At 38.6% G+C, this 25,618-nt stretch overlaps 1 protein-coding gene across 1 annotated transcript in view; it reads right to left on the bottom strand.

Annotated features, from left to right (window-relative positions):
* Positions 1–25,618, bottom strand: part of CDH11 (cadherin 11, type 2, OB-cadherin (osteoblast)) — a 90,912-nt gene that overhangs the window by 18,620 nt on the left and 46,674 nt on the right. The window contains exons 5-10 of the mRNA XM_008570965.1: positions 24,668–24,835; positions 20,991–21,178; positions 14,715–14,968; positions 6,870–7,006; positions 5,906–6,039; positions 5,555–5,672 (exon numbers count right to left, since the gene is read on the bottom strand). Of these exons, the coding sequence (XP_008569187.1) occupies positions 5,555–5,672; positions 5,906–6,039; positions 6,870–7,006; positions 14,715–14,968; positions 20,991–21,178; positions 24,668–24,835 (999 nt within the window). The remainder of the gene's footprint in view (positions 1–5,554; positions 5,673–5,905; positions 6,040–6,869; positions 7,007–14,714; positions 14,969–20,990; positions 21,179–24,667; positions 24,836–25,618) is intronic.

Below are 25,618 nucleotides of genomic sequence, written 5' to 3' on the forward strand. Positions count from 1 at the left end.
ATATAGGTGAACACTTATATCACTTTGGGGTGAGGAAAGCCTTGCTAAGGATATTATTAAATAGAGAAAAACTGATACAAAAGTACAGCATCTATACTGAAGGGCACAGCATAATTAGAATTGAAAGGACACTGAAATATTGGGGAAATCTATGTAGTAGATTTGATAGGTCAAAGGCTAATGTATTAATAGATGAAGAGACTTTACAAATCAATTATAAACTGATGAATACATAATTTAAGAAATGTGCAAAGACATGAATAGCCAATTTACAACAGCAAAAAAAAAATGATCATTACTTATTAAAAACTCCTAGCTTTACTAGAGGTGAAAGAAATTGGAATTTTAAAATGTTATTATATTTTCACTTAATTAATTTGTCAATGATTAAAAAGAATAATACTGTCTAGACTTGGCTTGGATGTAAGAATATGGGACCTCACCTATTTTACTAATGGTATTATAAATTGTTGTAATATTTATGATGCGCAGTTTGTCAATTGAGTATCAAAAGCTTTTAATCCAGTAATTCCACTCTAGGAATTTATCCTAAGAGAGTAATTAGATATTTGGCAAAAGTGTGTGAAAAAATGTATTCTTACGCACAATAGTCAACTGATACCATACATCCTTATAGTGGAAATTAGGAAGATAATCAGAAGAAAATGTTGGCATAAATACATTAATGCAGAAAAATGTATAACATATATTAGTAAGTGTGAAAAAAGTGGACATGTATTTCACAATTGCATTATTTATGCAAAGAAAAAGTCTAGAAGAGTATGTGAAATAGCAGTGATTATTTTAGGTGGTATATTTTAAGTTATTTTTAATCTCATTTCTGCTTGTTTGTATATTCTAATGTTCCTGCAAGGAATATGTATTAATTATGCAATAGAAGAAAATCGTAAAATTATTTGTAAACATATTTAATTACAATTATTATGGGTGTGATTAAAATAGAAATTGAAGTAATTTTTTTTCCTCCCTCTGTTCACACTTTCCCTGGAATCCTAAATTGACAAATTGAATTTCAATATTTTTCTTTTCTGATGGTTGTTTTTATTTAACTATGAGGTGAATGAAGACTTTTTAGAATTAACTAGAAAAGAAACAAGCTTTATGTTAATTTTATGGGGTATTATGTGTATCAAACTTAGTTTATTCACGTACTGGCAGTGTGGCATTGGGCAAGTCACTGGTTCTTCTGATGTCTCATATTCTCGCCTCCTTTGAAAATAGGAAAAAATATATATACAACACACCCACCTTAGGGGCTGTTTGAAGAATTAGGTGAAACCAAATGGCACTGAAAAGGTTTCATAAACCAGTAAAGTGTTAGATGAGAGCAATTATTGCTTTTTTTTTTTTTTTTGCACTTTTCTTATCCATTACATGTTTCTTGTGTTTTCAGAAATGTCGTATGTCTGATATTTTCAAAGTAAAAGCATCTCAAAACCTGGGTGGACAGCTCTTCATCTGCCCAAACAGCACTATTCCAGGCCTTAATACCCTAAGATGGACTTATATATTGAAGAGTTCTCCAGTGTTGTACTTCCCGCTACCCACTGAGTCGGCTTTGAAGCTCAGGGATAGAATGGAGTAAGATAAAATGAAATAAAAGGCTTGCGTGTATTACGATGACTTTCCCTCATATTTCTAAAGATGCTGAATGCTTATGCCGAATTCAGGCAAACACTACCGATTATTTACATGGCATAATGGAAGTAAACACTCGAGACAGAGACTTGATGCTTTTACTCAGCATGATACAAACCATTATCTCATGTTTTCTCTGGAAAACAGTCTCAGCCGAGAAATTTGGTAACTCAGTAGGCTATTAATAGGATGCGGAATGTGATTACTCCTTTTGGATTACTTCAATATGTAATTACTTTTAGGAGCTAGTAGAAAGAAACTCTATTAAATGATAATTATAGGACTGTATTTGCTTTAAGGTTCTATAATAGCTCTAAACATGAGACTTTTCATTAACTGTTTGCCATAGTTAATAAAGCAATTTTTCTTAAAAAGCTGCAATTCCCTCCAAAAGTGGTAGCTCAACAATAGGATTAGTCTTTTATAGGAGAGGGCAGGGGAGATGAATTGTGCAGTAGGTTGGCTCATCCACGTTAATATAATCTCTGAAAATACAGATGGCATCTGTGAAGTATTGTGACAAAGTAAAGTACTTATCATCCCCTAGAGAGCAATATGTCTTAGTAAATGTTTTCAGAGGTTAACAGCAACTAAATATGATTGTACATATAAAAAGAAAGAAGACAAGGCAGGCGACGAAGACATTGTTGGCACAGTGAGTAAAGCCGGCTGTTTGCAGGAGGTACTCCACAATAAACAGTGATGTTGCTGGGAATATAGCCAGGAATCAGACCTCAAATGTTAAGTTGGGGATTACATCAACACACAGATAAAAGTCTGACCACAAATATTTGAGAAGACAGGTAATAAGAGAAGTGGTGGCACATATATGCAGTCTGTCAACCCAGGGTGGAACTGGAAACTAATTTGGGAATGAAGAACCTTCCAAGAGTGGAGTCAGGGATTCTCACGAACTCAAATGCACAGGTACATATATCTTGGAAAACACTATTTATGCTACCTTGCTCAATTCAGCTTGGTGCACATTTATTAAATGCTCATTACATGCCACAGTCTCTCCATGTTGAGGAAGCCTATGATTGCAAAAGTAAATTCTTATATTACATATGGGTACCACTGAGGTGGGTTCTCCTGGGTGAGAACTGTCCATCTACCTTAGTGCTTTTCCAAATTATCTCTTCAAGGAGCTTACATGTGCACATTAACCAGAGCCAACAAGTAAAAGAAAAGTTCTAGCTTAAATATAAAATTAAAGAATGCTAAGTAAATTTCCTATTTTGAAATGATGAAAATAATTTTTTTTTTGAAGACCTAGTATAATCTAGTTTGTTCATTTTATGGATAGGAAAGCTGAGGCCCAGAAAGACTAAGCAACTTTCCCAAGGTAACCAGAAGCAAAACCAGGATTGGAATCCAGATATCTCTGATTTTATAAAATTGAAATATGAGTGATTATACATATTTGTGGGGTACAGAGTTGAGTGTCAATACCTGAGTATGATATGAGATGATCAAGTCAGGATAATTAGCATATTCTCCATTATAAAACATCATTTCGTTGTGTTGAAAACATTCAATCTCCTCTCTTCTAGTCACATGCAGTAAATTATTGTTAATTATAGGTACCTAGCTCTATTGTACATCAATCAAACTTATTTTCCTATCTAGCTCTTTTGTGTCCATCAGTCCATTTCTTGGTATTCCTCTTCTCCTTCCCCCTTTCCCAGCTGTAGAAACCACAGCTTCTGAAAGTTCATGTATTGTTATGAGGGCTCTCGTTCCCTTCCTTCCTTCCCTTCCTTCCTTCCTTCCTTCCTTCCTTCCTTCCTTCCTTCCTTCTCTTCTTCCTTTCTCTCTGTTTCTCTCTCATTCTCTCCCTCTTTCCCTCTCTCTCTCTATCTTTTTTCATTCCTCTTTCACTTTACCCCAGTTAAACTGGCTATTATCAAAAAGACAGTGAACAACAAATGCTGGCGAGGATGCAGAGAAAGGGGAACACACACACTGTTGGTGGGACTGTAAATTAGTACAGCCATTGTGGAAAATAGTATGGAGGTTTCTCAAACAACAGAAAAGCTACCACATAATCCAGCAATCCCACTAATGGGTATAGATCCAAAGGAATGGAAATCATTATGTCCAAGAAATACCTGCACTCCCGTGTTTATTGCAGATCTTTTCAATAGCCAGGATATGGAACCAACCATCATCAACAGATGACAGGATGAGGAAAATGTGGCATAAATACACAATGGAATACTACTCAGTCATAAAAAAAGAATGAAATTCTGCCACTTGCAGCAGCATGCATGAGCCTGGAGAAACTTAGGAAGTGAAATAAGCCAGGCACAGACCGAGAAATACTGCCATGTCCTCACTCATAAGATGGGAAGGGAATCATTTACGAAGTGAATCATGGGTTGTTTTGTAAGGTTCCTTTAAAACACATGTCTCTATACACATCTTCCTTCACACCCTGGCTCTTAAGAGCAAGTTTATTACAAAAAGCAAGGCATTGGGAGAGAAAAGTCTCTGTCATAATACCGAGGGCATTTTACCTCCACAGTCTCATTTGGTATGTGCTTGATTTATAAGGCCCATAATTAAATGCTCAAATCAGTTCAAGAAATAATAAAGTATGTCAAATCATATTCCCTCAGAGTCCAAGTAGTATGGGGGACACTTCTCCACTTTAATCATCAAGACAGTAAGGGACGGTGGTCAAGGCTGAAGCATCTAGCTTCTGAGTGTCTTGGTTTAAATCCCAGCTGTAACTTCTATCTGGTTGATTGACTTTGGACAATTGCTTAATGGTTCTGAGCCTCATTTTTCTCATCTGTAAAATGGGAATGATAATAATAATGCCTACTAATTGTATTATTAAGAGAATTAAGTGAACAGAGCATGGGAAGGATCTTGGCATGGTGCTTAGAACATAGCTACTGATATTTATGGTATTGATGATAGTGATAACAGTGATGGGGAAAGTAACAATATCTCTTAAATTAGCTTAAGATCTTATAAGCCTGTTCTCAGTCACTGAGAAAACAATCAACTTATCACCAAGTACATAGCTAGTGTAGGGCTAATGAGAACACTTGTATTCAGAAGGACCACCTTTTGCTCCCATTTAAATAATGGTTTTTTTTCTCCCTGTTCTCACAGACCTGCATTGTCACAGGCTTATATGGACAATTTTCACTAAGTAGTAATGCACAGAGCAAAGCAATGTGGCTAAGAGTCAAAAAACATTTCTTGTCCCTGACTATGCCACCAACTTTGTCCAGAGACTGCATCAGTCTGGACCCATACAACAAAAAAACATCTACTTCTAAAAATCTGCAAGTCTAGAACCTCCTTGACTGATGAAGTGAAAAGCAGAAATAATATTAAATTTTGCCATTTTTCTAATGGACAAACAACGCTTTATTTCATGCCCTTCAGGCATCAATTCTGCAGTCACCTTCAGGTATCAAGCTCTGTCTGTACCCAGCCACATTGCATTAAAACCGTTTGGAAGGGAAGGCCAGCTGAAAGATTACATCGCCTTACAAAGTTGAACTAATCTCTTTTAATGCTTTATTTTATATCAATATTCATAAAGTCATGCTTCCCCCCAAGGGTTTATCAACCTCTTAAAAAAAAGATAAATGGAGTTGTTTGCATATTGACCCTGTAAGCGTCCCCACTTGGTTTTCCCACTGCTTCATGAATATCAAAGCCAATAAAAAAAGTAAAATAAAATTAGACTCACTTATTCATATGCATTAAATGAGCCCATGTTTCAAAATAGAGGTGGTATTATTATTTCTTGTTTGTTCTTCAACTGAAAGGCATTATTGAGATTAGTGAAAATACTTGTGCTATGCAGTATAGAAGCCATTTTTTTTTTCCATTTCTACTTCTCTGAATGCATAGGAACCTTTGTACGAACCTCTGTTGTCTCTGACTGTGAAATTTGGATTGTGAATGATTTCGGGGGGGAGGCTGAAGATGAATCTTGGTCCATTGGCTGTGTCATCCTTGTCTTCTGCACTAATCGTAACAATTGGCTGAAAGAGAAAGGTAGCCCCATAAATAAATCATTCTGAGACTCGCACATCATTTATGCAAAAATTCCTGGCTTGCTAAAAAGCCTGGTTTTAATTACAGAACATAGCTCAGAACAAAACCAGGGCTCTGAAACCTCGATGGGCAGTGGGAGGTATTTCCAGGTGATGCTTTAAAAACCAAACTCTATTTCCAATGCATTGCTCCTAGCCATGGAAGGGGAAAGCAGTGTTACCTGGTTGGAAAGTGGCTTGGTCTGATCACTCTCACAGATGAAGCCTTCATAAGGGGCAGCAAACTTGGGAGCGTTATCATTGACATCAAGAACCCTAATGGCCACTGGGACTTTGGCTTCCTGATGTCGGTTGTCTGGGAGGAGAGAGTGCAGACAGTGAACAAACGCCAGGGAGAAATACACGGTGGTTCAAGCTTCCTCTCAGGAAGAAGTAAGCTCCAGCCACCCTTTTGGGCAATTGTTGGCACAAAAGGCATCTAAGACCTGATGTGTACTAAGTTCAGCGTGATGTCCTGGAATAAATATCAATATTAGACCAGTAAGAACTAAACCACTCTTTTGCTTCTGCTGACTCTGATGCTGAGCTTTAATTCTAAAGGTTTATAATGGGCCTGGCCACCCAGAGAGCAGTCTGTCAATGTGGTTCTCAAATTGGGGTCCCCAGAGCAGCTTTAAAAGCATCTGAGAACTTATTGGAAATATACATTATCAGGCCGCACCTTAAACCTATTGAATTAGATGCTTTAAGGGTGGGGGTCCAGAAATCTTTGTTAATATAAGCCGTCCATGAGATGCATAGAGGGCTTGATGCTTGAACAACTGGTCTACAAGTAAATAAGAACAAAGAGCAAATCTTGGATCTACAAACTCCACTGCTCTGGGTTTAACAAAATCTCATGACAGGATGGAATGGGAATTCTTCAGTGAAGGTTGAGTTTCAAATTGCTGAGAGCTATCAGCTCTCTTGCCAAGGCTGTACCCAGCTCTGCCAAAGAAAATGAAAACATTTCTATTTGCCTATATATCTTCCTAGATAGATCACCAAATATAAATTCTAAACACTGAAAAATATGTTTAAGACTAAAATAAATTAGTCTATTTCAGCTATTTCTTTTCCCAGAACATAGAGTCTGAAGGAGCGATATTTGTTAAAGAAGAATCAAACATTTAGGAGAATACTTACGAATTTCTGCTGCAAAGACAGAGATGTTGAGCCAGGCAGTTTCCTCTCTATCCAGAGGTTTTGTAGTTTTAATAAACCCGTCCTCTGGATTAATAGTGAAAAACCTGTCGAGGTCAGTATGAGGATCGATTGAATACCTAAGCAGAACGCAAATGAGGCAATTAGACCAAGACATTTGCAGCACCTTAATATTTGAATATTTTCTCCATGCTATATTTAAAGCAACTTTTTCAATGATCTGCTTGAACTAGGTTTTCTTTTTAATCAAATTTACATTTCAAACTTTGTACATGAATCTTTTATAGAAATCATTTTGCCACATTGGAATTTTTTATTCAGTACAATGAATGAAAGAGCTCTTTAGCATATTTGATTGAGAAGTATAATAACATGTTGCATATTTCTCCATATTTACTACAATCACCCCAGTACCTGAATATTTATGAAATTGCATTTGGGAAGTGAGTTTGCCTTGCTCCCAAACTACTCAGGAAGTCACAAATGGATCAAACCTTTGCCAAATGTTCACCTGTGTAATATTAGTTTCAAGTTTATCTAAACTTATCATCGAGGATCATTTATAGCCCTAAAAATCAATTCTCTGCTTATTTAAAGAAAAATGCTAAATAATTTTGAGTGAATTTGTTCAGTTTGTTTAGTTTTAGCAGTTGTCAAGTGGCTTGGTTCTGAATTCCAGGGTGCAATATGCAAAGCAGGATTGGCTATTCATTTGTAGAGCATTCTCCCCATACCTTAATCATTCCAGGCTGTGCTTAACAGCTTAGCTAAAAGCTAAGAAGGTTTTAGCTACTACTCCTCACTAGGAAATTTTGTTTGTTTGTTTGTTTGTTTAACAAAAGACAAAATAATTTCCATATTATTATTAGGGTATATTTATGGCATGGTGAGGTAGGAGATGGGAGAAGAAGAATGATCTTTATTGAGGTATGCTAAGGTAAAATAACTTGCTCAAACAGGATACTAGAGAGCTGGTAGGTTTTGGGGCCTTGGTTTTAATGGCTCTGTTGAACTCCAAGGCTTCCTCCCTTTCCACTCCACCATACTAACTCCAAAATGAAGAAGGGCAAAGACGGATTCAGATAACATGCTGAGCTTCATCACTGGGTGGTTTCCTGCTCTTAGAGGCTTAGCTGTGTTTTTCTAAAATTTACAAAATACATATATCTGAATGCATTTGTTGATGGTCAAAAATCAAAGAACATAAGAGGTAGCAAAGACCATGGATATCCCAGGGTTTAATCTCCAGATTTACAAAACATTGAGTTTGTAAATGGTCTATGTCTGTTTTCCAGGAGAGCCAATATGGGAACAGGTCTTCCAATCCCAGATCATGTTCTTTCTGAAAAAGAGGAATCACCTATCATGCAGCATTTCACAGTGCATGAAATATGAGCTCATCCATTATGGAATTTGATGTCACAGCTCCCTATGGGAATGGAATGATGAGTCCCTTGCCTCAGTGATGAAACTGAAGATGTTACACACCTCATAAATGGCAGTACATGCTCAGTAACTGAGCTCTCAGCAGATAGCAGTACTTGGAAAGGAGGCAAAAAACAATAGAAGACTTTTTTTCCTTAATATAATTTTTTCTAAGTTCACCCATGTTGCTGCAAATGGTAGTAATTCATTCTTTTTTATAGCAGAATAGTATTCCATTGTGTAGATATACCATATCTTATTTATCCACTCATCTGATGATGGACATTTGGGTTGGTTCCAACTCTTGGCTATTGTAAATAGTGTTGCAATCAACACTGGAGTGCAGGTATCCCTTCGACATGATGATTTCCATTCCTCTGGGTATATTCCCAGCAGTGGAATAGATGAGTCATATGGTAGATCTATCTGTAATTGTTTGAGGAAACTCCATACCATTTTCAGTGAAATAAGTCAGGCACAGAAAGAAAAATACCATATGTTCTCACTTATTTGTGGGAGATATAAATAAATAAATATACAAACAAATGTTGGGTCATAGGGAAAAAGACACAACAATCACAACAATTCCTTGAACTTAAGACAAGTGAACAGATATGATGTTGATGGGGGAGAGGGGGGAGAGGGAGGGGGAAAAGAGAAATCAGTAAAGGGACAAAAAAAATCAACTAGATTGCATACTGATAAATTAAAATGAAAGAAAGAAAGAAAGAAAGAAAGAAAGAAAGAAAGAAAGAAAGAAAGAAAGAAAATAAAGAAAAGGCTTTTTTTTCCTGTCAAGAGGGAGCTTACTATTTAGTTCACATGACAACACACACACAGGAAGAAAGACATTAATGTGAACTATTATTCTATAGAAGTTAATGGCATGGGTTTTGGTTTGGGAAATTCCTAGGTACAGTTTTCTGCTCCAGTATGTACAAACAGGATGATCTAAAGCCACTTAAGATCTTTGAACTTCAGCATCTTTACCATTTAAGCTGGAGTATTGATGGTACCTAACTTTTATGTTATCTGTGAGAATTAAAAGCAGTAATAGATGTTTAAGATACATAACCCAGTGCCTCACACAGTCAATAAGCAGATCAACCACCAATGACTGCTGTTATTTTTGTTGTTGCTGCTGCTGTTTTACAAACTGAGGCCAGAGCAGAGAAGCTCTCAAGTGTCAGAGCATGACCTTTATCTTATAGGCAGTGAGAAATCATGAAAGGCTTTTGAACAGAGGAGCCAATAAATGGAATCAGGCTACCAGGGTGGTTAAATAAGGTAGGGTGAGCAGAGAGAGTGGAGGAAAGAGTAGAGGAAATTTGAGTATCTGATATAGTTTTGAAGGCATGAGGTGATAAGAGCATTATGTACAGGAGTGGCAGAGGGAAAATTAGGTGACAAAGAAAGTACCAGGAGAACTCAGTGGGTATCTGGATATCTGAGGGAGGCTGGGAGGGTCCTAGATAATTTCTCACCCGAGTGTCTGAGAAAGGTAGCTATTGGGAGACACAAAATGAAAGTCAATAAACAGGAAGGAGAGGTTGAAATTCAACTAGGGATATGCCACAATTCTCAGAGAGCAAAGACTCCGCTCTATTGTGGGTTTCATGGAGTCAGGGATGAAGTCAGCTTACTTTCTTTCTTTCTTTTTCTTTTCTTTCTTAGGTGTGTCAAAATAAGAATGAGCTCAGAAATTTGATTTAAATGATGAGTGAGCCTGTGAAAGAAAGAGCAAATGGGTGAAAATGTGGGGCAGACAGTATAATAAACACAGAATTAGAATCAGGGAGAAAGATCTGCCTAGACGTAGAGAATCTGGAGCATAAGCTCAATTCAATCATGGCATGGGTCAAAGCTCTTCAGGTGAATGGGCATAGAGAGATGAAGGCCAAAGACAAAAAGCTGAGCCTTAGGGAGCCTCCAATGCCTGGACAGGGATCAAAGACTAGAGAAGACATCAGGCATGGTGTTATCTGAGGCATGAAGAGGTTAGTGCCAAGGAAGCTAAAGGGAGAGAATATTTCAGGGAGAAAATGGTAAAAAAAAAAAAAAAAAATGTGTTTAATGCCACAGAGTCTGAGAAAAAAGATCTGCAAAATGTCCAAGCAGCTAAGAGTTTGTGTGACTGTATAAGGCCTTACCTTTATGTCCAAGGACACAAATTCCCTTAAAGTTAAGGAGAAGGAATCAGAAAATCAGGTAGTGAGGGTAACAGGTCCATTCAATAAAAAGCTTTGAATGTTCTTTCATTATCTGTCTAGCAATTCTAAGAACAGGCCCATGTGTGAGGGCAGGGGGTTGGTTCAAGTGTGGTATTAAGCATCCTTGGATAATTATAGACATGGAGATTGCCTACATGCACAGAACAGCTACCACTGAAAATATGACCCTAATAACCAATTGCAGATGTGGTTCCGTGGAGACTATGAGGCGCAGAGGAAATGAGTGGTTGTTCCATGTATTTTTACGTCACTGCTCTTTTAAAAAGTTGCTAATGCACCTCGATATTCTAGGTCAAAAATAACTCCTTTAAAATTCACACACGGGCATTTTTAAGTAGTTTAAAGGTATTGCAAGGGTCTCCTGTCATTATATAATATATCTCCCTGCACAGAGAGAACACGGTAATCAAACCTTCTCGGGAAATCTTTCCATTAGTGGCTGCTGGGTTAAAGTAAAAAGCTCAAAATGGATTCAAGGCAGATCTTAGCTAAAATCCAATCTCTAACACTGACTGGCCATGTGACTTCAGGGAAATCACATAACCCCTCTGGGCCTCAGTATTTCTATTTATTATATCCTAGAGCAATCACAGCTTCAAAAGGTATCTATGAGGATTAACCTAAATAAATTGGATCAACAAGTTGTCTGGGGCTAAGAAGATGGATATTTTCTCTCTTTCTCCAGAAGGGATAATGTACAAAGATCCAAAGACAATTGAGCAACATTTATAATTGAAAATTCCTTCTGCTGTGCCTTCATTTTCTTTGATATAAATGGACAAACTCCAGCGTTCATGGTAATTTTTTTCTCATACTCTGATCTGTTTGCTTTTTATAAGTATCTGCCTTCCTAGGTAATTGGGAGCCCTCAGTGTGTGGCCAATAATGTTTGTTGAATAATTGCCTGAATAAGATGTCATCACCTCTATCATGCTTCATACTTTTTACACTCAAAAATTGTGAGCTTGAATTTCTAGCCAATGTGGGTGCAATTTTATTTAGCCATTCAGTAAATATTTATTAGACAACCACTATGGGCTGGCACTCTGTTAGTGGAAGCATGCAGTGATAAGCTAGAACAGGAGTCAGCAAACATGTTCCATAAAGGGCCAGCTAGACGATAGTTTAAGTGGTGCAGGAAGTAGGGTCTCTGTCACAACTACTCAACACTGCCATTGTAGCATGCAAGCAGCCATAGATTATATGCAGGACAATGGCATGACTGTCTTCCAATAAAACTTTGTTTACAAAATAGGTGATGAGAAGAAAGCTGAAGAACTCACAGTTCCTGACTTCAAAACTTACTACAAACTATGTGGTACTGGCATATGGGTAGGCATATAGATCAATGGAATAGAATTGAGAGTCCAGAAGTAAACTCATACATCTATGACCAGTGTTTAACATGGGTGCCAAGAACATTCAATCAGAAAAGAATAGTCTTTTCAACAAATGATACTGGGACAATTGGGTATCCACATGCAAAATAACAAATTTGGGTCCCTTCCTCATAAATTAGCTCAAAGTAGATCAAAGACCTAAATAAAAGAGCTAAAACCATAAAACTTCTTAAAAATATATAGGCATATATGTTCATGACCTTAGATTAGGCAATGATTTCTTAAATATGACACCTAAAAGTAGAAGTAACCAGAGGAAAAAATAAATAAATTGGACTTCATCAAAATTTAAAACTTTAGTGCTTCAGAGGACATTATCAAGATGGTGAAAAGACAGCCCATAGAATGAGAAAAAATATTTGTGAGTCATACATTTGATAAGGCCCTAGCATCCAGAACATATAAAGAACTCTTAGAACTCAACAATACAAAAACAAATAACCCAATTACAAAATGGGCAAGGGATTTGAATAGACATTTCTCCCAGGAGTATATACAAATGGCTGATCAGCCTATTGAAAGATGGTCAACATCACTAGTTGTTAGGGAAATACATATCAAAACGAGAGTGACATTATCATTTCACACCCGCTAGGATACCTATCATCAAAAACAGCAATGATGAGACTGTGGGAGGAACTGGAACCCTCATACACTGTTGGTGGGAATGTACAATGGTACAGCACTGTGGAAAATGGTTTGGCAATTCCTCAGAAAGTTAAACACAGAGTTACTGCACACCTCAGCAATTCCACTCCTAGGTACATACCCAAGAAAGAGGAAAACATAGGTTTGCAAAAACCTTGTGCAAGGACATTCATAGCAGCATTATCTATGTTAGCCCAAAGTGGAAAAAAAAAAAAACAAATGTTCATTCAACTGAAAAATGGATAAACAAAATATGGTACACCTATATAATGGAATGTTATTTAGCAATAAAAAGAAACCAAATACTGATATATTCTACAACATGGATGAACTTCAAAAATATGCTAAGTGAAAAAAAGCCCTGTCATATAAGGCCACTTATGTTTTATTCCATTTATATGAAATGTCCAGATTAGGCAAATGTGTAGAGACAAAATAGATTAGTGGTCACTGGGGGTTAGGGGAAATGAGGAATGAAGAATGACAGGCTAGCCAGCTGCCAAGGAAAAAAAAAAGAGAGAGAGAGAGAGAGAGACTGTTAAGATGTATGGAGTTTCTTTTTAGGGTAATGAAAATGTTCTGGAATTAGACAGTGGTTATGGCTAAACAAAGTTGTAAAATATACTAAAACTAAACACTGATGAATTACACTTGAAGGCCAAAATTTATGCTTTGCAATATGTAAATTTTTTCTCAATAAAAAAGAGAGACAGAAAGAAGCAGATGGTGGCTGGCTTTGGCCTGTGGGCTATAGTTAGTCGACCTCTGAACTAGACAGTCCCTAAGCCCTCTTTGAGTCTGCCACCTACTGATGACTACACACAATGTAAGGTGTCACTGTGATGTAGCCTGGTGGGTGTTCCGAGGTGGAAGCCCATGGGAAGGACACCTGACCATCTCTAGAGAGCCCTGCAAGAACTCCTGGCGGAAATGACACCTAAATGGGATGGAGAAAGTGAGTACAGTGTAGCAAGTTGGAAAGGCAGAGAGTTCCACCCAGAAGAAAGAACATGTAAAAGACAGGGATTAGGAGAGGGCCGGAGTGCTGCAGAGAATGGGATTGAGGTGGAGGAGTTCGAAGACAGTCCTTATATTTTTTTAAATAAAAATGTTTAGATCATTCAGGAGGGGATAGGCAATGGGGAAAAATTCGATCATTGTTTTTTTTTTATTGTTTGTCAACTGAGGGATGATGTGATGTTTGGATGTCCGTTTTATAAGGATCAATCTGCCTACAGGATTGACAGGTGAGAGACCAGAGGCAGGTAGACCATGAGGAGGCAGATGAAGGAACCCAGGCAAGAAAGGAATTAGAGGAGAGGCCAGGGAAAAATAAATGCCTTCCAGAATCTGGTCCGGGACAGGTTTCAGGCAACTATAAATTTCCACAGTATCAATGTCTTGTATCTGTGATTCAAGCCACTTCCCACCCTCATTTCCATTACCCTTCTGTCTTTATCCTCAGCCTCATCGGTCATTAACTCTGGCTGGGGATAGCAGTAGGGAAGCAGGGTCCTGCACAAAGATACATTCATCACGATAAAAACACCCTAAATTTGTTTAGCTCTTCACAACCTTTCCAAAGTGCTCAGCAGCAGTGAGACAGAGCTTGCTTTCCCAGCCGCCTGATCACCAGCTGTGTCATTCTGGGCAAATCTCACACAGAGTCCAATTTTCTCTCAGTTCAAAAGAGAACAATTCATATTACAAAATGTTAGGAGGATAAATTAGATCATATGTCTAACACATCTAGGAGAGTAACTAGAGCTCAGGAAGGTGTTCAATCAATTGTAATTACTATAATGATTTCACAATCATTATTTATACTTCACCACAGTTCCCTGAGGCAGATGGGCCCAGTTCAGGGTTATTTTACCAGGTAGATACTGCAAAATCTGCTCCAGAGAGAAATTACATAGCTCGAACCAAAGCTATCCAAAAAGTTAGTAGCAGAGCTGAAGTGGAGCGCATGTCCTCTAAATCTTAATCTTGTTTACATTCCATTGAACCTGATAAACTTGGACCCTTTCTGAAATTGAAGGATGTGTTTCCCACAGGGCTTTCTCGAAACCTCTTGCCTCTAAAATTCCCCATCCAGGCTCTAAAAATAAATCCGTTTGTACCTTATCGGGCTGTTGGCAGCATCAGGGTCTTTGGCATGCACTCTCCCAACCACAGTGCCAGCAGCTGCATTTTCTTGGACCTCATGGGTGTAACTTGGGGCCAAGAACATGGGGGGCTCATCAGCATCTTCTATTGCAATCTTGACCGTCACAGTGTCCTTGAAAGGTCCGTTGCTGATGAACTTCGGGTCGATGTGCACATTGGCTGCTTCTACCTTCAAGCTGTATGCTCTTTTGGTTTCAAAATCTACGGGCTGGCAAGAATGAAGAGACGATTGAAAACCAATTCTTTGAGAGAATAATGAAAGAGAAGGACCTGATTGTTTTATAGGCAAAGTGAATAGTTCTGCAAAGAGGGAAAATCAGTGTCTATTCAATATCCAATTACCTGAGCCATTTGGTCAGAAAATCAGACAAATCAATTGCTGAAACTTGGGATGTGCTTAATGGGTGGTTCTAGGAGCATGCCAAACACTGAAAGACCATATCGTCTAAAATGAACCTCATTCTATACAGCAACACTGAGGTTGCCCATATGAGTCACTAAAAATCACCTAAGAAAGAGAACTAAAACACTCCAAAAATAAATGTAGCCCGTTCTGTAAGGCATTCGGAATCTTGGTAATAAATATGCCTACTGAATTTCAGCCGAAGAACACAGGAGTGTCTTGTTTAATGACTGCTCCCCCCCACCCCACCCCTCACCCCTGCTGCACACACACATCTAGCTTAACCATACTGACAGCCTTATTTTTTTTTTTAAGTTTCTGATCATTTTTGCTTCTCAGTCTGGGATCCTCACCAACAGTGGCCCAGAAGATGACTTAAAGTGGTTTATGGGTGACTTTGGTAGGTGGGTTGTTAAATGACATTAACTTACTTATCAACATCATTATTCTTTTTTCAATTCTTTGGATCCTGAAAACACTAAGGAGAACATAACAGAATAGTACGAATTTTTAACATGTATGCTGTGCTTCCCAATCTCCCTTATGAGCGACTATGACCATTCTCTAGCTAGAATGTATTGACGACGTTTGGTTTTGATTGCATCCATTTTTAGGTTACCATCTACTTATCGTAAGTCATAGGACAATGAGGATAATGTTCTCTTTCTAAATGAATGCATATATATCAAAAAATGCTCCATTTAAAGAAAAAAACAATTATGAGCAGTAGAGATTTTACACTACAAATAGGACAGATTTTTACACAGATATGAAAGAAAAAAAAAAGAGGACGAGCATTTGAATGGCTGCAGTTACAGGGAAACTGATAAACACTTCCTAACTCTAAATGAGAGGATGTGCAGTGAATCAGTCTGCAAAGGGTGAAAAGTAGCATCGTAGCAGAGAAACAAGCCCTGATGCTTAGGGAACAGCTTCCTAATTAGCACTCTGGATGATGCTGAACTACCAAATGTTTGGAGAGAGTTTGATCTTTTAAGGCAAGCATCTGCCTGCCATGCTGTCATCATTTGCCTGGCAAACACTTATTTTGAATGAGAACATAATCACAGAGCTTAGTCCTGACCTAATTCCAGAGAACTCTAAACCAAGGATGATCCCAGTTTCCGGAAGGTTAAACATATTCAACATCTTTGACTCTTTTTCTATCATTTTCCTACCTCCATCTCCCCAGAGTCAGTGAATGCTTTTCCTAAGTCTAAATCGTCTCCCTGTCTTTCTACCCACCTGGGACTCAGCAGCTCCTTATCCTTGGCTGGGTACTGAGCAGCAGAAAGGAATGACATTTAAAGGCTGAAAATATGAAATTGCTGCAACTTCCCCAAAATCTCAAAAATCTCTGCATTTATTAGACAGAATTGGAAACTGGACCATAGAAGTTCTGAGACCAAGTGATTTGTAACCAGAAAAGGTGAAATCGTCTAATCTCAGTCTGTTGATGCCTCCAGAGCAGAGCCTTTTGAACTTGGTTTGGGCACATGCCTAAGGACCCAGAGCCATGTTCTCAAGGGCAAGCTCTGTTGATGTGGAGAATAGCAGAGTCATGCTGTAGTCTTATGGATGCATTTCACATCCCAGCCTAGGCTCTCCAGGTCTTCGCAAAGGTTTGTTTAGAATGTTCTTTCCAAGTTTGGTGAGATTGAACTAAGTCTTCTGGTAGTCAGCACAAGCCCCATTGCTGTGTGAAGTCCTCTTCAACAAGCGCAGGCAGATTTGTGTGGTCCCTTACTGCCTTTCTGCAGTCCCTCGTTTCCCTCCCCCTGCTACATCAAGAACATCCCAAAGAAGTCTACTAAGTCTTGTTGGTCTTTGCTGATCTTTGCCTCCCCAGTTTCCGGGAACGACTGCACCAGGTGATCATATGCATCCCTCATTTTGACTGAATGAGGAGCAGAGCTAAGCATTTACCTGCAATTTATTTCCTTCCCCTTTCCAGAAAGGATCTGAAGTAGTTTCCCGTGTGAACATTTATATCCATGTTATGAGTAGCTGAAATAAAGCTAAATGAGGCAACATGTTGCATAAGCCATAAAAACCTTAATACCCCCTAGTTTACTAATCCCACCTCTGGAAATTCTCCCCGAGGGATTAATTCAACAGAAAACCAAAACAAACAGTATTCAAAAGTGTGTGATATTTATTTGTTAGATGTAATAGAGGGTTATATCTAATCTGAGGAAACATACACACAAAACACCAAATCCAACTGTGAGATTTTATTAAGGAAATAATGGTCCATCAATAGGATGGGGTGTTATGTACTCATTAAAAATGTTGATGTATATTATATAACAGCATGTAAAAGTTTATGATGTGACATTAAGTTAACAAATCAGATCACCCTATGATTGCCACCGTGTTAAATGTTATGTATCCAGATATATATACATGTGGACAGAAAAGATAAAGAAAAAATCAGACATAAAAATCGTTTTATTAAAATGGGGATTATTCTAACTGTCTTATAATGCTGCTCTCACACTGCTTTACAATGAGTTTATATGGTTGGAAATAAATAGCTCAGAAACTGTGCTGGGATTTTTCTGCATTAGATGGGATTCCTACTTGATGAAGCGTGTTGCAGTGAACACGCTGGATTTTCCTCCCCACCTCTACCAAGCCACTAAAAGACTTATTTTTATTTTACACTGGTTCTTCTTCAACTCACCACATAGGGATTATCTAAGTACTGCAAGGGTAGGTTCCTTTCCTCTTTTTCACTGTGGAACTCCAACACAGAGTCAGAACTCAAGAAATATCTGTTGTTTTCTAAACCATTCAATAGATGAATCACACTGCCTACTAATTATTTCGTGAATTCTTCTCCTCCACTAACATCTCACCACATCTTCTGCCTTCTTTAGTTCTTTGTCATGTCTCCCTTGAATTCCAAATACAGTTTTTCAACTGGTCCAACTGTATCTATCTCAAGACTCAAGACTGAATGTGTCTTAATAATGCAGTTTCATAAGCGTGTCCTGTTTTCACTGATGCGAGTCCTTCATGAACTCACTTTTTCTGCCTTTTTTCTCCTTATCTATCCAGCAAATTTCTATTATCTTTTAAGACTCAGATCAATAGTTGACCCCCCAAAGAAGTCATTCATGACCCATATTCATAGGTCTTATTACACTGTATTGCAGTTGGTTTTCAGCTGGGGAGTGATTCTGCTCCCAATCATCCCAGAGACATCAGGAAATGTCTAGAGCTGTTTTTCATTATCACTACTGCTGGGTTGGGATGGAGTGCATGCTACTGACCTCCAGTGAGGAGAAGCCCGGGATGATACCAAACAACCTAAAATGCACAGCACAGCCCCTACAACAAAGAATTATCCTTCTTGAAATGCCAGCACTGCCAAGGCTAAAAAACTCCATTTTAATTGTTTTTTCACTGAACTATACCGTTAAATTGTGATCTCCCTGTGGCCAGGACACTGTCTCTTCAACTTTAGATTTCCAGCCTCTGGCAAAAGGCCTGCATAACAAATGGTAAATCAGTAACTATGGGAAAATGGGTGAATAAATTAAGAAATAAATGAAAGTGCTGTATTAAAAATAGTTTTAAAATAAGGAAATATTTACATGATCTCTCCATACCCTTTAATGGTATTAAATTGTGGAAGTCATTAAATATAATGACTTCCACAAGGATTCATGTTTTTACTCTGTTAAATTCAAACTTGATTTTTTTTTCCTGGTGGATATCTGGAACGTTGTGTTAGAAATTTAAGCAAATGTTCTATTACAAATTAAATAACATCTTATATTGTTTTAAACCTAAACGTCAGTGCTTTATAGAAGATTACTCTTTTGCCTGGAATAAACACACTGAATTGGGAGAAAATGTGCAAATTAATCACATGCATAGAGCTCATTTGCAACGTGTGAGTTCCATTGGGGTGATTTAAATCTTTTAAGATTTTAGAGACACACCGTGTGTATATGCCCTGAATACATTGAAAACAGGTGACAACCTTAGCGTAACCAACTACTCAATTACTCAAACAGCAAAGGATGAGAGACAGGAAATGCTGATGTCAACATTCATATGTCAGTGTCAAGCAGGAGGGATAGTAATACTAATTAACAAAGGAAGCTGACAGCTCTAGTCTACACACAATTCATACAGCTACTCTTGCAGAGGAAAAACCAGAAGGAATGACTACCCGAGCCCCTGTGGCTGATAATAAGGTTTCCTCAATCCCATCATTCATCTTCACTAATGTAGACTTTCCCAACTATGCGAAGTTCACCCCAATTTCCATATCCCATATTTTCTTTATTCTTTTATGAGAGAGTCACTCCATGCCTTTACTTTGTTCTGTGCCCATAATATTTTCTCCAAACTCAACACACTTTTTTTTTTCCCTTTTTGTCTTTTTTCGTGACCGGCAACGGATCGCAACTCTCAGTGTCGCACCCGTACCTCGCTCAGCCAGTGAGCGGCCGGTCTGTATGTGGGATCCAAACCCTCAGCGGGAGCGCCACCGCACTCTCAAGCGGCGCACTGTAGCAGAGCGCCACCGGGCCGGCCCTCAACACACTTTTAAATGTTGTGAAAGATCAGCTTCTCCTCTCCCTGTACTGAAAGATTCCTCCCAGGATCGGTCCTCCCCTACCCCTCCCTTCCCTCCTCTTTAGCTACTAGCCCCTTTATTGATTCTTCAAATTAATTTCTTATCAGTGTTACAATCCAATCTTTTCCATCACACCAAGGAGCTTAATATTCATGCTACAAAATCAAGTTGAAAATGAATGCTTGATTAAAACCAAGGTAATCCCATCATCCAATTCAGATTTAATGCTTCATACACTTTGATGATGGAGAGGTGTTGATTTCTCAAGTGGTAAATTGGGTGTAGGGGGAGGAACCATTTTAGAATATACTGTAACTGTTTCTTCACTTGAAAATGAATCTTATTTGGCTCTCCTTTATAAAGGCTTTCCGGTCCAGCTGTTTCCAGATTGTCTTGAGAGGGAAATTGTTACAAAATAATCTAGGTTTGAATTCCATGTCGTGAATCATGAACTGGGTCAAACCGCTTAATGTCTGAGCCCCTGTCTCCTCAAAACTAAGTTGAGGTATCATTGCCCATTGGGATAATACTATTTACTTTATATGATATTTTTGTGAAAAATAAAAGATGTTTGTAAGAGGCTCAGCTATGTCTGGCTAATGGTTAGTATTGTGTAAATGTTAGATTTAAAAAAGAAAAGAAAAGAAAAGAAAAATAAATAAATAAATAAACTCTCTCCTCTGTGTAATAAATTAACCCAGGGACATGTTTTTAATGCCAGCCTCACTGTGAAGAAAAGGCCATTATTTTTGTTTCTCAAGGTTCAATTTTGAGAGAAAAAAGCAAGTAGAGGATTGGTCCAAGTTTCACACATGTTTCAGGAAGGCAGTGAGCCTTGAATGTTTGAAATAGAAAAAGTTCTGGACAGGCTATATTAACAGACTCAGTTTGACAGAGCTAAAGGCAGAACCTCACACGTGCTTAGGGCTGCTTCTGCAATACCTAGATTTATCTAACTGTCGTTCCTTCTGTGCAACTGTGCCAAAACACACAAGAACGAGCCAGCAATCTCAGGCCTCACTGGCCTCTTTTGTCAGCTCCCGCTGCAGTAACAGAACAGAATACAGGTCTACTATCTCCCCAGAGCTCAGAGTGCTGGACTGCAAAGTCAGGTCAGCCCCCAGTTGTCCGTATTTTCATTTCTAAACCTTCAACTCCCTGTTTCTTGCAGCGTTATCTTGGCAGGGCAGGCCACACTATGGACACATCTGACTCCTCACCCTAACTTACCTTTTTCAGTTTCACCACGCCCTCCTGAGTTTCATAGTCCGTTGTGATTTCAAATAATTCCATGCCATCTCCGTCAACAATATTGTATGTGACTAAGCCATTCTCTCCAATGTCCGGGTCTTTAGCCTTCACTCGTCCTACTTCCTCCCCAGGCACGGCTGCTTCAGACACAGACATCTGGTATACGCCTAGAAAAAGAAAATATCTATTTTTATTTTCCTTTTTATTTGGCAGCTGTGAGACTTTAGATTTCATTGAATCCCAATAAATTTCTCAAAGGGTTTGAAATGGAACTTGCTATTGATTGAAAACATGAAAGAAGTGAATGGATGGTTGGAAGATCCCGGATGGCCTGCTTGTCAAAAGAATGTGTTCTATAAGGAATGATAAAACAGTATTGGGGTCCAAGGTGAAATGGAGGGGTCACCTGCCACATGCAAGGAAGAAAAACAATGCTCAGGAATATTTCCCATCAGGAAATGATGAAGAACCACACGTTTCCATACATTTAAATAGCTAAGACTTCTTTTCATGTCTTTAGGATGGTCCCTGAGTTAATTCCAAGGCTCACTTACGGCACTGCCAAGTGCCCAGAAGAAAAACCCTTCTCTGTTTAAAAGCCTTCAACAACTCTATATTTATTTTAAAATCAAAAGCAAATTTTATCTTTCAAGGTCATGCCCCTTCTAAATATATTTGACTCTCTTACTTCCCATCCTTCACCACTTGGCCAAGCCCTACCTCCTCTGGAAAGCTTCCCACTGGATGACCCTTCCAAAAATATTTATTTAATATTTATTGTGAACCTAATGCATGCCAGGCACTGTCCTAGCCCCTGGAGACTTAGTAGTAAGCAAAATAGTTCCTTTCTTAATGAGGCACACTAAAGAGAAGGAACAAAATTGTATATATAGTCTGATGTCATTGCTGGGAAGCAGAAAAATAAAGCAGGGTAAGAGGTAGAGGGTCATAAGAGAGTGAGTGGGTGGTCGTGTGTGTAAGCGTATGATTGAGTGTGAGTGATTACATTTGTGTGAATGTGTGAGTGAGTGATCAAGTGTATCTGAGTATGTTGTGCATGAGTGTGAGCATGCATACGAATGTGTGAGGTGTATTTCTGTGTGTTTGTGAGTAAGTGTATGCATATGTTTGTGTTAAATATGTGTGGGTGAGAAGGAGAGAGAGATCGATTTTGAGTATGCTGGTTGGGGAAGACATACTTTAGAAAAGGCATCTGAACTTCTCAAAGGGACTGAGCAAGACAGTTGTGTGAATACCTGGGGGATAAAAATGATGGGCCCAGGTTACAGCAAATGGTAAACACCCCAAGGTGGGAATGTCCCGAATACATGCAGAACAGCATGAGCACAGGTGTGGCTGGAGCCACCTGGCGAGAGGTAAGTGTATGTAGGTAGGTAGGGGGGCCCTGTTGTGTAAAAGAAAAAGGCGTTGTAGGAGATGGAAAAGACTATGGGTTTTGTTTAAATTTGGGTAAGCCACTGGAAGGTTTTTAGCAGGGGAATGAGATTTGATATTATCTTATTTGCATTTTCACATTTAAAAAATACTCTGGTCAAGACATAGTATAGAGAAGCAAGGGTTGGAATTTCCTCTACCACTTCCAAGCTAAGTGGTCTTGGGTGAGTTACTTAACCTCTTTATGTTTTAGTTTCCCCTTTTATAGACTTATTAGTTCCAGTACTCTCTCTATGTGTATCTACATTATTTGGCTTTGAATACTTTCAGTGTGGTCTCATCATTCACCTTAATCTCACCAATTCCTCCATATTAGAGGACAAGTGGGAGGTGGGAGTCTCTCTCTGTAGATAATTACCAATTTATACAAAGGTTGAAAATAATATGTCATAAGTTAATTTCTTCAAATCTCATTCAAGTTCATGGTGGTGAAGCTTGTATAACTAGTGCGGTAGTAATGTAACTTCTCCATAGGATGGTCTGTGACCAGGGGCATTAAGGGTTGCCTGCTAATAATCCTGCATTGCATTTTTCTTCTAGCACACCACACAGTTTTACAGAGTGGATAACGGAGCATGCAATTTCTAGAATGTTACATGAGCCTTAAGCTTACTAAGGATGCTGAACCTTGTGCCTGACCATGCAAAGCAGTCTTTCCTCATCTTTTCTGGGACCCTATGAGAACTGATAATTGCCTTGTCATCTTCTATCTCAATGTTTACCCCATGTAGATTATTGTCTTTGGATTCCTTTGAGTAACCATGGCACCTTGATGGGGCCTTGTTCTCTCATTTGTAAAAAGTGTCATTTCTCTAGTAATAAATTCACAGGTTCCAATGAGAAAGACACTTTCACAGTGAGCCCTTTATGCACTAGAGGCACGAGCATCATTATGATCATACCGTACCTATACATGCACCAACAGATTTGTGTTCAAGTTCTGGCTTTGCCACATTTCCAGGGCAACTTATTGTACTTTCCCTGGAACCCAGTCTTATCTGTAAATTGTAGGCTCTTGTAGAAATTTACAATAGTAGTGACTGTCCATTAAGTGATGATAGTTGTTGTTCTTACAATTATTAATAACCTTTCAAAATCATTTTCTTTTAATTCCCTCAGCAATCCTATAAATTTTGTGAAATGACCATAATCCCCCACATAACAACGACTAACATTTGTTGGCAACTTATGTCGGGTGTCATTATAAGATTTTACACTAGCTCATTTAGTCCTAACAATAATCCAATTACTTAGGTATTGTGGAAGACTGCATTTTCCAATGTCCCAAATAATATCTCCCATCCCATATGCTTTTCCCTCACGATGACTTTGACAGTGCTTCCATCGCAAGATGGAGTCTACATGAGCTCCACTTAAATTTGGGCAGCCTTAGGGCTATAATGGTAATGATGCTATGCAGCTTTGGAAGCTACTTTACGAAAGGTAACACTGTTTTTGCCTGGTGCCCCTGGGTCTCCTGCTTTCAGAACCAAGCCACGGAGAGGCTCACATAGAAAGGACCAACATTCAACACGAACTCACCAGCCATGTGAGTGAGCAATCTTGGAAGTGGGTCTTCCAGCCCCAGTAGAGCTGTGCCCGGCTGGTGCTGTGGGGAACAGACAAGTTGTCCCTTCCAACCCTTGCCCAAATTGCAGACTTATGACAGAAATAAATGATTATTACTGTCTCAAACCACTAAGGTTTTGGGCAATCTGTTACATGTAAATGATACCTGATACAGGCACTGTTATATCCAGGTTATAAATGAGGACACTGATACAGGGAAGGCTTAATTAATTACTAGATTGCATCACTAGTACCCAGTAAAGTAATTAGCAAACCGATTTTCTGTTTCCCGTTTCCAGGGATACAGAAATTCTTTTTTGGTAGCTGGCCAGTACAGAGAACCAAATCCTTGACCTTGGTGTTACAAGGCCACTCTCTACCAGCTGAGCTAACTGGTCAGCCCCTAGGTCACAGAATTTTCTATGTCTCCTCTTTTTCCCACAACCTCTATTCCACCTAAGTTTTGTTGTTATTGTTGTCATCTTCTTTTGTTGTTTGCAAAAATGATATAAAGAGCCTCCAGTTTTCTAGATTTTTCTTTTTTAAAGCTGAGTAAAGCAGGAATGGGTCAGAGAAGACAGAGAGCTGGCTGTGGCACCATTGAAAATTGAAAGCCAAGCCCATCTACTTACTCTGTGGAAACTTTGGTGGGTTGTCATTGACATCAGTCAGTGTGATCATCACTTTGGTTGTCCCTGAGAGTCCGCCCATGTGTCCACCCATGTCCTTGGCCTGGATCACCACGTGATACTCCTCCTTGGCTTCCCTGTCCATGTTGGGAAGGGCTGTTCTGATGATACCTGGACAGGAGAGCAGGAAACATCACAGCCATTCATTGATAACAACATTAGAGCAATAAAAATGTTCTAGGCACTGGTGAAGCAAAGATGAATAAAACACTCAACGTCCTCTAAGCAGAATCATTTCAACATGATAATTGTAACCCAAAGCAACCATACCTGAAGCATGTCTTTTTAAGCAAATCGTAAAAATTACTAATATAACATTAATTTTTGATTTATATGTTTCATTGCACAAGCAAGTAATAATCTCACTCTTTTCAGGTATAAATATCCTAAAGATTGAAATATTTGAGTGCCCATTTGATGGATATCCATGAACAAACCCTTATTTTTGGACTTTCAGCAGAATCTTTTGAAAGTTTATTCCTATTCCTGCGTGCAGTTCTTAGAAACATTTCTATGACCCATATTAAATTAAAATAGGAGGCATATATTTCATGCAACACATTAAAATATTAATATTAATTTTCAAAAAGTGAACCAAATGGGTTAGAAACATACATGATGCTTATACAAATACTATCTTCTGTCACCTATCATTGACAGCAGTAGTAACTTAATGATCAAATTCTAAATGATACCTGGGCACTGGCAGGTGATTTGCATCTCACTTAATGCATGCTCACTTAAATCTCTAGGGAACAGGTGGAAACTTTTTCTTTCTGTAGATATATATGGTCATGCTTATATGAGAAAAATAAAGAGAGCACTGTGGAAGCCTTAGTCTTTATTGCTCCCTTACTCCCTGATGTTTGTATGTTTCTGAGCAACACCCTGGAA

Source organism: Galeopterus variegatus, unplaced genomic scaffold (genome assembly GCF_000696425.1).
Source record: "Galeopterus variegatus unplaced genomic scaffold, G_variegatus-3.0.2 Scaffold35, whole genome shotgun sequence".
NCBI lineage: Eukaryota > Metazoa > Chordata > Mammalia > Dermoptera > Cynocephalidae > Galeopterus > Galeopterus variegatus.